We start from the raw sequence: 12,341 nt of genomic DNA, 5'->3' as shown, positions 1-12,341 counted from the left end.
AGCAGCCAAACAACACAAACACAAAGCACACAGACTCTGCTATTGTGACCATCTGAGAGAAAAGGCCCTTGGCGGATTTAAATGCAAAATATAATTTTTTATACAATCTCCATCTCTCCATGTATTACCTCCCTGGGATTCAAACTTCAGAAGGATGAAGCAGCCTCCCCAGCCCTCCCAAAGCACTGAGCTGTTGAATGGGGACAAGAGCTGGTGGTTACACATGCTCTCATCATTTCCAACAGCTCTTCTCCCCTGGAATGCTCCAGGAAGCCCTCGACACAGGTTATATGTCTCCAGTAGCACCAGCAAGTTCTCTGGTGTCTTACTGGGAAAAGAGAAGAGTAATTGCAAACAAGTGTTCTCCAGACCATGGACCACTTTCATCTTCACTTCCTGGGAGAAGACCTAGATCCTTTCCCAAGCAAGAAGACAATACAAGAAAAATATTAACCCCCCCCCCACATCCTTAACTTTGTGAATGAAAAATAAATTAGAATTTCCTTTCCTCTCTAAAACCATCCGTAAACAGTGGCAGGTCTGTGTAATACAGGACTCTGACTCTGGAGATCATCTCTTTCTGCCATGTCTGCAGTCACAGCAGGAGGCAAGGAAAGAAAACCACTCACACAGCCATCAAAGCAAGGGAGGAGGACAGAGCTGGGAGAGATGGAAATGTGGATATAGATCACAAAGATGAAGCAATTGGCTCCACGGAGCATCTGGACACCAGACATTTGATGTGGCAGTTTTCACAGCCCACAGCACTGGCAGTGGCACAGGGCAGAGCTCAGCCCACCACATCCAGTGCTGGCACTTAGTTCCACAGACACAGTCTCCAGTTTCAGCCATCCCCCTGGAACTGCAGGGTGATGTTGGATGAACAAATACTCTTAAAAGTCCCTACTCAAGACCTGTGCAGTTGTTGGCAACAAATGCACACTCATAAGACCAAGAAGAATTTAAGCAGCTGGTTCCCTTCCACATGAGATCAATAAAATGGGCAATCCAGCTGCCTTCAGGAAGAAAGGGATTCTGGTGCTGGGCAATCTCTTGCCCCAAAATCAACAAAATACCAAAATCCTGTGGAGAAAATCACACACTGGATTTGTGCCCTTCAGCTTCTTGCCTCCTTGTATCCTTTTCTACCAAAAGCAAGAGTTTAATGACTCTTAGGCCTCTCTTCCTTTTGCCTCCTGAAGGATTTGAATGGGAGGTTGCAGTGAAACCCGTCTCACAGCCAGAACTGTTCCTGTTCCCGCAACGCTCTGGCACTTCCAAATGCAGCATTTGTGTCTCATTTCTGTCCACAGCCTCCACCACTGTCCCAGGCTGAGGAACACTGTTCACTTCCACTGTCTGCCATGCAGGAAGGCTCCTGACAGCAACTCCAGATTCTCCATGACACTCCATTCCCCTGTGGGTGATCTCACCTCATCTTCCTTGTTACATCCACGCCCAGCCCATGGCTCACCAGCACAGCATCCATGGGGATGAAGATTAAATACAAGGGGTCGCTTCCAAAGCAAGACTTTCAAACACTGCAGAAAACTGGCACTGGAACTATCACAGTATGGAGTGAAATTCAAGTAGGAGACCAGACAAGATGTCAATCATCCTACTTTCCAGAAATCCCTTGAAACACACTCATAAAATGTCTTTGCTTAGACACGAGCTTCATGCAGTGGTTTTCTCCTCACAGATACATCATACTGAATATAACCATTATAGAGAACAGTGCCTTGGGGAAACATTTTATACACTATGATGTGGCAAATTACACCATACAGCAAAGCAGGACTTTTCCAGTAATAGACCACAAAATTTGGGCACCCTCCAAGACTCACAGCCCCAGGGTGTGAGGTGTGAAGCAACCTCAACCCTTTTCCGTTCAGTGGGAGACACTTTCCAGTTTCACAAAAGCTTCTTCAGCTTACAGAAATGGGGCAGGAAGGAGGAGATTTGATACTTATTTCTGGTTTGCTTCTACTTAGGCAAATTAGCCTTTTAAAACCCAAAATAACACAGTGCTGGGTGCCACAACAGTACAAAGATGACTTAGCAGGAGTGAGAGCCCTTCCCAGGCTGATGTTACCCAGTTCAGTCACTTTGCTGCAAACAGCCTTGTCTCTGTTCCATCTCTCTGTAGCAATCTTCTCTGATGTGGATTTTCCATTCCTGGAGTGGGTTATTTCAAATTCAGCACCCAGAAAGGCCTCTCTGGTCCTCCAAGCAAAGCCTGTCTCACCAACGTTTTTAAGAGCCACAGAAACAACTCATTCCCAGTCCCTCCAAAGAGGGGCCTCTCTGTCTTACTTTAGGTTGAAACATCGATTAAAATTCTTATACTGGAAAGAAAACATCACCCAGTGAGGTGCTGGGCTGGTCCTGCCAACAGAAACACCCTCAGTGAACGAAGGAATCTAAGAATGTGCAAGTCTTGCTCATTACCACAAGATCCCTTGAGCTACTCCAGCTTTAGACATAGGCATGAGTCTATGTGCATGTGTGTATATATATATAAATATACACGTCATAAAACTGGCAATCATGTGCACATTACACTTGAATTCCCCAAAAAACAGATTACACCAACGCTACATTCAAAATTCCACAGGCAGGGATGCACAAAGGAGCCTGAAAGGCAGCAGTTAGTCAGACTGGAGCTTTGTAACATGTACAACCCACACAAGGACCAGGCAGCACTGTAGAAAACACTAAGCTAATAATTAAAAACTTAATTTAAAACCATAAAAGCACAATTGGAATTGAGAGCTGTGCTTGCACCCCTGGAGCTCAGTATCACCAGACAGACAGAAATCAATAAATGCCATGAAGAGGGCGCTGATAAAAATCTATAGCAACTGAAGCAGTCAACTTGAAACCTATTAACAGCTGCATTAGAAAGAAAGGATTATTTTCCAATCTGCTGCTTTCCTTCCAGATGATCATTCTGTACGAACCCAGAAGAAATCCCTTTGGATCCCTTTCATGAATGAACTACTCAGGATTTCAAGACCCTCCTCGGTTAGCACAAAATAATCCTCTGCTTTTCACCACCTCAGCACTGTCAGCGCTGGCATCAAGTTTACTAAAAATGACCCGGGAAGGGAGGGACAGCAGGGACACCTGAGGCACAGGCTCCTGTGCCACCTGCAGCCTGTCACCCCAACCTTACCAACTGGCATTTGATCTGCTGAAGCCCACAGACCAGTGGCTGCACTCAAGCAAAGAAGGAGAATGCAGCGAGGGCTTGTTTTTATCTTCTGTACATCACTGTCCTCCCAAAGTTTAGGGACCTGAAGCACGAACAGTGACAGGAAAAGGTCATCATACAGCCACAGCTCAGACTCTTTATCTCCTCGCAGTAAAAGTCACTGATCATTAACTACAATAGCTGGCATTTTCTGAGTCCCTGGCATTTTGCAGTTCTCCAGCACATCCATACCAAGTGCAACCACATCCCCCGGATTTCAGCCTCGGAGCATCTCCCACACGGATCAAAGACAAACCAGATGATCCTGAGGACATAGAGCTACACCTGAATCCAGGCACAAATCCCGCTATTTCTGTGTATCTCTTTATTTTCCTTTTGAAAAACACAGTCCGAGCTCTGCCTGTAACACATTAGGGCTATGAAAAGCGAAATCCAGTATTCCCAACAGGGCAAGAACCAGAGGCTACTGGGACAGCGGCCACACAAGCCTGCCACAATCAACGAGGAATAAACTCATCAAAACCAAACGACGCACGACACATTTGGAATTGAACTTCAAGAACAACAAGAACCCCCCAAACAGTGATGGCTCTGCCTTCCCAGCACAGGGCGAGGGGTGCGGGGTGACCGAGGAAATGCCGCTTTCCGTCGGCGGCAGCCGCAGCACAGCCTGTACAGCGCCGGGCGCCGTGAGGGGACCGCGGCTGCCCCGGCCTCTCCCCACACTGCCTGGCCGCCCCCCGCGTCCCCCACCCGGCACAAGTTTCCCCCGGGCGCCTCTTACCGCCGTGGAGCCGGAGGAAGAGGCGATGTAGACCTTGATGACCATGCTGGGAGCGGCGGGATGCGGAGCCGGGCGGGCGGTGGGTGTGTGAGGGCGGCTCGGGCGCGGGCTGGGGCTCAGGCGGGAGGGCGGGCACGGGGAGGCGGCGGGAGCGTTCGCCCCGCCTCGCTCCGCAGCTGCCACCGCCCGAGTCCGGAAGGGCGGAAAATGGTTTTTTAAAAATTAATTAAATAAATAAATAGTAAAAAAGGAAAGGAAAAAAAAAAAAAGAAGAAGAAGAAGAAAGAAAGAAAGAAAGGGGAGAGGAGGAGCGTTCTCGACGAGCTGCGCGAGACGTGCGGGGGAGGTGGGGCGGGGGAGCCATGGCGGCGCGGCCGCGCTGAGGGGACCCGGGGGTTCGGGCGGGGCGGCCGCGTCAGGGCGGGGGTGAGAGCGGCGGGGGGAACCGGGGAACACCGGGGCGGGAGACAGAGAGGGAGGGAGCCAAGCGTGGTGGGTCGCCATGGCAGCGGTTGGTTCCCCTCAGTGCTGGCTCCTCTCAGCACCAGGTCCCCTCATGGCGGTTTCCCTCACGGCCGGGTCCCTTCATGGCCGCTCCCCTCACGGCCGGGTCCCCGGGACCGATGGACCCGTGCTGGGTTCCGTCGTTACCGGCTGCTCTCCAGCTGCCATGGCCCTGCCCCGCTCCCGCCCGCCCGCCGTGCGAGAGCAGCGGCGGCACCGCCAGCCCCGTGCCTTGGCCGCTCACCCCGGTCTGGGGCACAAGAAGTCGGGGGTGGGTGGCTGTTTCTGCGAAATTGTGTTTAGAATTAAGAATTTCCCTTTAAAATCTATTCCACTGGAAGGTACTGCCCAGGTGATGTGCCAGCCCGTGCCAAAGGACAGGTAGCATCCAGTGGAGTTCTTCATATTCCTGTGGTTATTGTAAAGTATCTTCCGCGCACAAAAAAAAGCCATCAAATCCCCCACATTTTTAATGGTTATAGTCATGGTGACATGTTACTGAAGGAAATTTATATCCAGCACCTGTCTCCCACTTGCCTCTGGTACTCCAACTATTACCTCATATATATTTTATTATCTGTTCCAATAGCAGGTTCACAACAAATGGAAAATATGTACAGTGATAAGCACAGGAAGCTGCAATTTTACACCTACAAGCTAAGATGAAAGCGAGATGTTTGTTCTGCTCTTGGCAAAAAATGAGGTATTTCTGAAATGAGTTTTCCAAACAAGCTTTCTGTTTCCAATTATTAATTTTTCTAACAAAAAAATATTTTAAAAACACATTTAATTAAAAAGTATTGAATTAAGTAATCTATATTTGCTTTATTAATTTGCCGATAGTAAAGGAAAGAAAACTGTTTTGAGGAGGATATGCCTCAATTTTACATTACTTATGATACTTATCTGAATCTTTGAAGCAGTCATGAGTTTTAAGCATGTTTGAAAAAGCAATAAACCAAAATTGATTGAGGATGATGGTACGCCATAAAAATTCCCTGGTTCGAGGAATTTCAAAATTTAATAAAATAAATGGTGTACTTTTCAATCTGTTTAAAACAAACTGACTTAAGTCCAGGAGATTAAAATTCTTAAAGGAATGTTTCTTCAGTTGTGTTTGTGCAGCCCCTTCCCAGCTGTTTGAGAAACACCCTGGGAATTCCTGTTGGCTCCAGTGTGTAACCTGATTCATGGCAAGGAATGCATGAGGGAGAAACCCCAGCTTATCAGAAAGAAGGAAAAAGTGCAGGTGGAGAACGGGAGAGGGAGGCTCACTTGAACTTTGGGCTCCCCTGTCACATCCCTGGTTGGCTGCCAGCTCTCCTCTCCTTGGAGAATTGGAATCAGCTCCTCAGAGGTGAGATTCACCTGGAGCGAGCTGCACCTCGTCCTCCTGCCTCCTAAAAATGCTGCTATCATCATTACTCTCAAAAGTGCTCTCTAGGAGGCATTTTATCTTCATGAGATGAGATTTATTAAGTTAAGAGCAATACACGAATCAGGTATTGTTGACACAACTTGGTTTTCTTGACTCATAAAGTAAATTTTCTACTTTATTGATGGCAAAGTGTGATGTTTTCTATTCCCACGCCAGTCCTGTAAAATTCATGGTGTTGTTTTTGTTCTCACTGTTGAACACTTGGAAAGCTATGAAATATCCTTCTCAATATAGACCAAAACCTACAGCAAAATGACCAAATTTTAGGTGCTCCCCAAAGGGAAGCCCAAGGGATTGGCCATGCCAGAATCATCCTGGGATTTCACAGTAAAACACTGCCAGTGATGGCAAGGATCCCCTCGCTTTTTCCTTAGAGCACAGGCAAGGATGGAGCCTTCCTAGTGCTGACAAATTAAGCTGTTTTAAAAAAGAACTGTAGGAGAATCTCACAATGAAGGATACAGCTGTAATCATCTGCAAATTCCCTCTCATCCCAAAGGTCAGGAAGAACACGCTCCACATGCTCCACAGCTGCTTTGTAACCACTGAGAGAAATTAATCCAGAATCCACCTGTGAGTAACATGAGGCTGTGCCAGGTCTGCTCTCAGACCATGCCTGTGCCAGAGGAGATGATCTGGATCTGTGTGAAATGGAGAAGGTGTGATGGGCAAGGGACGCCAGCTCAGCGCTCTGAACAGGAAATCAGAAATCCATCCTTCATTCCCGGTCCCAGCCTGGCAGTAACTGGAGCCAAAGGGCAAACTGTGACTCACAGCCGTGCCCTGCTGCATCCCATGCCACGGGAGGTGGAAACTGCTCCCTGCTCCAAAGACGTGGGAGCAGGTGGGGAAGTCCAAGAGATCTTCCTCATCTGGAAACTCAGCAAGGCCGGGTTTCCTTATTTACGTGTAATTGTGGCAGGCAAACGGTGGAGGAGGTCACACACAGGTACAGAGACGGGACTGAGTGCTGGTCTCACCTGATCAGTGGCAGCAGTGAGTGACATTACAGTGCAGCTGCCTTAAAACCGCCCATCCCGCTCAGCACTCACACACTCGACTCAGCACCCCCAGACCTGGCTCAGCCTCCCCAGACCTGGCTCAGCCTCCCCAGGCCCGGCTCAGCCTCCCAGGCCGGGCTCAGCCCCCCAGGCCCGGCTCAGCCCCCCAGGCCCGGCTCAGCCCCCCTGGCCCAGCCCCGCGCTGGCTGCCGGGGCGCGCCCCCTGCTGGCGCTCGGCGGGACCGCGGCCAGGGCCCGGCCCGCTCCCCTCGGCCCGAGAGAAGGAGGAGGAGGAAGAGGTGGAGGAAGAAAAGGAGGAGGAGGAAGAAAAGGAGGAGGAGGAAGAAAAGGAAGTGGAGGAAGAAAAGGAGGAGGGAGTTGCCTGGCGCTCTGTGACACGCTGGAGGCCTGGAGACGTCCGCATTGGTGCCCTGGTGGGTGGGGTCAGCAGTGCTTTCAAAGAATCATGGAATAATTTAGGTCGGAAAAGCCCTCCGAGACCCTGTATCCTGCCGTTCAGCAGCACTGCCAAGGCCACCACTAACCCATTTCCCCGAGTGACACATCTACACAATTCTGAGCCCTTTCAGCAATGATGACTCCACCACTTCCCTGTTCTGAAGACAATCTCCCATCCAGAGGGGGGCTGGCCGTACACAACTCCTTGCTTAGTGTTTAATCCCTGCTTTTCCATGTGCTCCACACTGGCCATCCACCCTCCCAGCCCTGAGCCAGCAGCCAGCCTGGGCTCTGGCAAGTGCTGTGCCTGCTCCCGAAGGGCACCGAGTTACCCTGGAGTACCCAAGGGATGTACATGGAATACTACAGCTGCAAGACTGCAGAAACATCCAGGGAGTAACAACTTCCCACTGACAGAGAGTAATCTAGATTGGGTACTAGGAAGAAATTGTGCCCTGTAAGGGTTGTGAGGCTCTGGCACAGGTTCCCACAGAAGCTGTGGCTGCCCCATCCCTGAAAGTGTCCAAGGCCAGGTTGGACAGAGCTTGGAGCAACCTGGGACAGTGGAAGGTATCACTGCTGTGGCGGGGGGGGGGGAATGAGATGAGCTTTAAGGTCCCTTCTTGGGATTCTGTGATTCTATGAGGTGGAACATATAGATAATTGTGTAAAAAACAGAGTTCGAAAAAGAATTGAAACCCACAATAATTCATTTTTCAGTCTTGGCAGGAGTGGGAGGCCTGAAAGATGATTTCTAATACCAGTCTGCCATGGAGGGCTACCAGGAACATGCAGAAAAGACAAAATTGGGGCAGAAAACCCCAGTGAATTTTTTGCATGTGTTTATGGAGGAGGAGGAGGGTGGGGAGTTCCCAGACAGGAACTCACGAGCTCGCCTGAGGATCTGTCTCGAGTTGGGGTAGAATCAATGGACACAGCGAATAACAACCTAACCATTGCCAGATGGTCCTCCCTGCACTCCTGGATGGGTAAAACTGCTTCCACACACAGCCTCAGGACATGGCTGGTGCTCCCTGCTTTTACAATCCATTCCCAGGGAGACTCAGAACTGAGAGGGTTGTGATCAAGAAAGCTCAGCAAAGTTTCACAAACCATCCTACCCTTAGCACTGATTTTGAACTTATTTTACTAGAAGAAGTCTTCCCAGAAGCCGTTTGAAGATTCCCAGAGAATTTGGGGGTGAGCAAGTCTGTGAGCAGACCCTTTGACCAGAGCTGACTCAGTCCTAGGAGACCCCAAGGCCTCAGCAAAGTCCAAGACTGTGAATGCAAGGGGCCATCTCCAAGTATGTAAAAACCCCCAACACCTTATGGCAGTAAGCAGACACTGATTTGCAGCCCCTTTTCCTTCCTTTCATCTGGCTCCAAGCTCACAGCCAGTGGGAACTGCAGGTTTCTCACAGGATGAGCTTGAGAAAGGCAGGATTTAGTGTTCAGAGCAGAAAATGTGTTCTGTCCAGCCCAGTCCTGGGTCACAGAGAGCCAGGGCCAGACCAGGCTGTTGAGAGATTTTGGGGCTGTGTGTTCTGCCTTTCAGGGAAGCCAACCTTGAAGGCCCAGTTGGGCAAAATGTCCTAAAACAGCATAAACAGAATGACTATTCCTGTTATTTGGGCTGAAAACCTGGTATCTCATAGAATCTCAGGATGGTTTGGGTTAAAAGAGACCTTCAAGCTGCACCTTGTATCCTGTTCCCTGTGTTTTGTGTTTAATACAATTCTGGAGCATGCAGTCACCCCCTTCACTCTCAGGGACCATGTAAGAAGCTGTAGCTAAGCCAAAGGTTTTACTGAACCACAGATAAAAGACTCAGTGAGAATCCTAAATTCCTCATCCTCATCTTCCCAAATTAATAAGCTCTAAATGTTTTATTGCAATCAATACTGAATTTGACACATAAATCAATTATTACCCAGGACAAACCACAGAATCACCCAGGACAAACTATAAAATTAACCAAGCACAAACCTCTTCTGTAGATCAATAATCCACTCATCCCAAAAGTTATATAAAATAAGGCAGAAGGACACTTCAAAAACCAAGTACAGGACACAAAAATGTGTTTTGTGGTATTTTGCCACAAAAATATGTATTAATATTACTGGTCATATGTGGCATGGCTATGACACACACAGAATTCTAATTTCCCTTCCTCTGAACTTGTGACTGTGGGGCTGTTGCACAGTTAAATGAACCAGGCTGAGAGCAAAATGTATGGAAAGGAAATCTCCAGCATTCCAATCCCCATGAATTGTAGCACAAAGGAATGAGAAAGGAACATGTATCTGGTTGTCTCTTCCAGGAAGGTGAGAAGTCAATCACCCAAGAGTGACTTAGGTCTGTTCTGCCTTTATTCAGGAATTCCTGATCTACTTCACCTCAAGAAGGTGGTCCAGGAAAACATTCCTGAAGTACAACAGATCTCTGATAGCAGGAGCAGGCCCTCCTCCTCTGCAGGACATTTCCAATTTTCAAACCATTCCTCAGTATTGAGCATTACTCTGTAAGTTCAGTGTGGGCAGCTCAGACTGACCATCCTGTGCTGGTCACTTTTGGTTTGATGTAGGCCCATGTTTCTGTCTGCATGGTTTTACCTCTGGAGTCAGCGACTCCTTATAGAAGGAGAATTCAAATTTTAGCATGGAATTTTGATCATTGAAACAGTGGCACACAAAAAGGAGATTAATTTCTGATTTGTTGCTTTTATTTGAGATGGTTCATAAAGTCAGTTTTAGGGGATTTTGTACTGAATAAAAAATGCCAGTTAGGGCAAAAACATAAAAAAAAAATTCACATGTTACAAACTATTGCTCCAGAATAAACTTTTCTCTTGGCTGCAACCAACTTTTCTCTTGTCTGTAATTTTCTGCATAGTTACAGCCATTTATACTTGCAGCATAGCAGCATCTCACAGCAGCTTATCTTATCTCTTTAGAAGGAAATAATCTTCTCACTAGTCATTATTTAGGTCAGTTTGTGGTTTAATAAATTTTCCTTTTTTAAATAAAAGTGTTTGAGAAAATGTAAAGGTGAAAAAGAAGGCATAGCAAATATAATGCAAAAATCAATTGTGAATTTTAAATCTGTGCTTCACTTGCACATTTTGATCCAAACTGTTGGTCATGCAAGTTGTTCAGAAGATGTTCATAGATCCTTCAATAAACTCCCATTTCTCTTCCACAAAAACTTCTCCCAGAATATAGAAAGGATGAAAGAGTAACTGCAGGGAGACAGGAGAAACCTCCTGAGGCAAGTCAAGCACAAACCCTGATGGTAATGGAGAGCTCAGAGACCAAGAGCTCTTGAAATGTGTTTCAGGCCTGTTTAATTCAGAAGATGGAGAAAACTACTGGAACACTATTTAAAATCTTGATTAACGCAGGAGAACTCGAAGGAGGCGTGATTGTATTTGGTTACATGGTTACACTGAGGCTGGAAAATGCATTTCCCCATGATTCAGGAGGCCAGTCAGAGCCATCCTTAACTAATTGGTGTGTTTTAACAAAATAATCATGGCATTGATGGATCAACATTGACTGGAGGAAGGGGGAGAGGGGTGGCTCCATGGAAGGAAAATTGCTCAGCTTAACTGCAAAGTGCAGGAAGATAATAAACTATTGACATCTCGGCCCTTGGAGAGGGAGGTGACGTAAAAAGTGACAAATCAAGAAGTCACCATGAATTTGTCAAGAACGGGGGAACAGCTGTTCAGGGAGCAGCACTGAAAGGGATCCGGGGATTACAGGGGATCAGGAGGAGTCTGAACCAACATGGTGATGCTGTTGCTGACTCTGCAAATGCCACACTCAGATCTGTTACCTAATTAACCTGATTACTGGATACAGACCTGAGCAGGAATGTGGAGTCCAAAGAAGCATAAGAATGACAAAAGGTTTAGAAAATATGGCCTATGAGATCATGAGGCCTACAACAATTTGTTTAGTCTATAAAGTTTTAGGGAGAAAATGATAATATTATGTGAAACGACACCGTCTGTAAAATGTTACTGGAATTTGATGTTCATTAATTGTTCTTTGGATCTGCTGGGCATGGCACAAAGAAGCTGAAATTCACAACCAAAGTATAGTTTAGATGCTGGGGAAAACTTTGGGGGGTTAAGGCCAGTTGGGTGCTGGAAGTGGCTTTCTAGGAAGATGGCAGATTCGAGTTTCATGTAGGTTTTAGAAAGGGTTGTGCTGGCTTTGGGGGAGGAACCGTGACCCCTCAGAGCAGCAGCTGCTGCTTCAAGTCTTAGTGCAATGCGCTAAATCCTGAAGGTGGTATTAATACACCTTGTGCTTTCCCTTTGGATATACACAAAATAGGTGGTGGAGGCAGTGCCAGACATTGCAGCTATGATGGAAACGAGAGCTGATTTTCCTTAATTCACGCCGAAATCTCAGACTTCACCTTGTGTGCAACCTCAGGCTCGCGTGCCCCGCTGCGGGGCCAACCTCAACAGCGTCAGCTGAGGTGCAAGACCCCAAGAGGCCAGCCAGAGCCCGAAGTGCTCAGACAATCCCGGGGCACTTAACCCGCCCGCTCACCCCGCTTGGGGCCGGGCCGGACAAAGGCCGCAGCCCTCTCCCTCCGCCGGCCGAGGCCACGGGCAGGCCACGGCCCTTTCCAACAGGTACCGCAGGGCCGAGAGGCGGCGGCGGCGGGGCCGAGGCGGCCATGTTGTGGTCCTGCGGCCTGCGGGAACTTTCGGGGAAGTTTCTGGGGCGGCCCGCGGGGGGCAGGGGCCCGGGGGCGGCCGGCGGCGCGGGGCCCCGCGGCGGGCGGAGGCGGCGGCGCCGGGGCCGCGCTCCGGGCCGCGCACACGCGGAAAGCGCGCGGCGCTCGCGCTACGACGGCCCCGCCCACGCCCCGCCCCCGCGTCGCTCCCCACGCTCCCATTGGCCGTTGCGGCCGTCAG

General features: G+C 48.6%; 1 protein-coding gene and 1 long non-coding RNA gene across 2 annotated transcripts in view; one reads left to right on the top strand and one right to left on the bottom strand.

Annotated features, from left to right (window-relative positions):
* Positions 1-4,159, bottom strand: part of SH3BGRL (SH3 domain binding glutamate rich protein like) — a 29,747-nt gene extending 25,588 nt beyond the window's left edge. The window contains exon 1 of the mRNA XM_059858958.1: positions 4,002-4,159. Within this exon, the coding sequence (XP_059714941.1) occupies positions 4,002-4,046 (45 nt within the window). The 5' untranslated portion in view covers positions 4,047-4,159. The remainder of the gene's footprint in view (positions 1-4,001) is intronic.
* Positions 4,156-6,065, top strand: LOC132333661 (uncharacterized). Its single transcript, XR_009488226.1, has 3 exons — positions 4,156-4,347; positions 5,095-5,208; positions 5,617-6,065. It is a non-coding gene; the product is annotated as an uncharacterized LOC132333661 (long non-coding RNA).
* Positions 6,066-12,341: the final 6,276 nt, after the last annotated feature.

The sequence above is a fragment of the Haemorhous mexicanus genome, chromosome 14, assembly GCF_027477595.1.
Source record: "Haemorhous mexicanus isolate bHaeMex1 chromosome 14, bHaeMex1.pri, whole genome shotgun sequence".
Classification (NCBI taxonomy): Eukaryota; Metazoa; Chordata; class Aves; order Passeriformes; family Fringillidae; genus Haemorhous; species Haemorhous mexicanus.
This window is presented reverse-complemented; position numbering and strand designations above follow the sequence as displayed.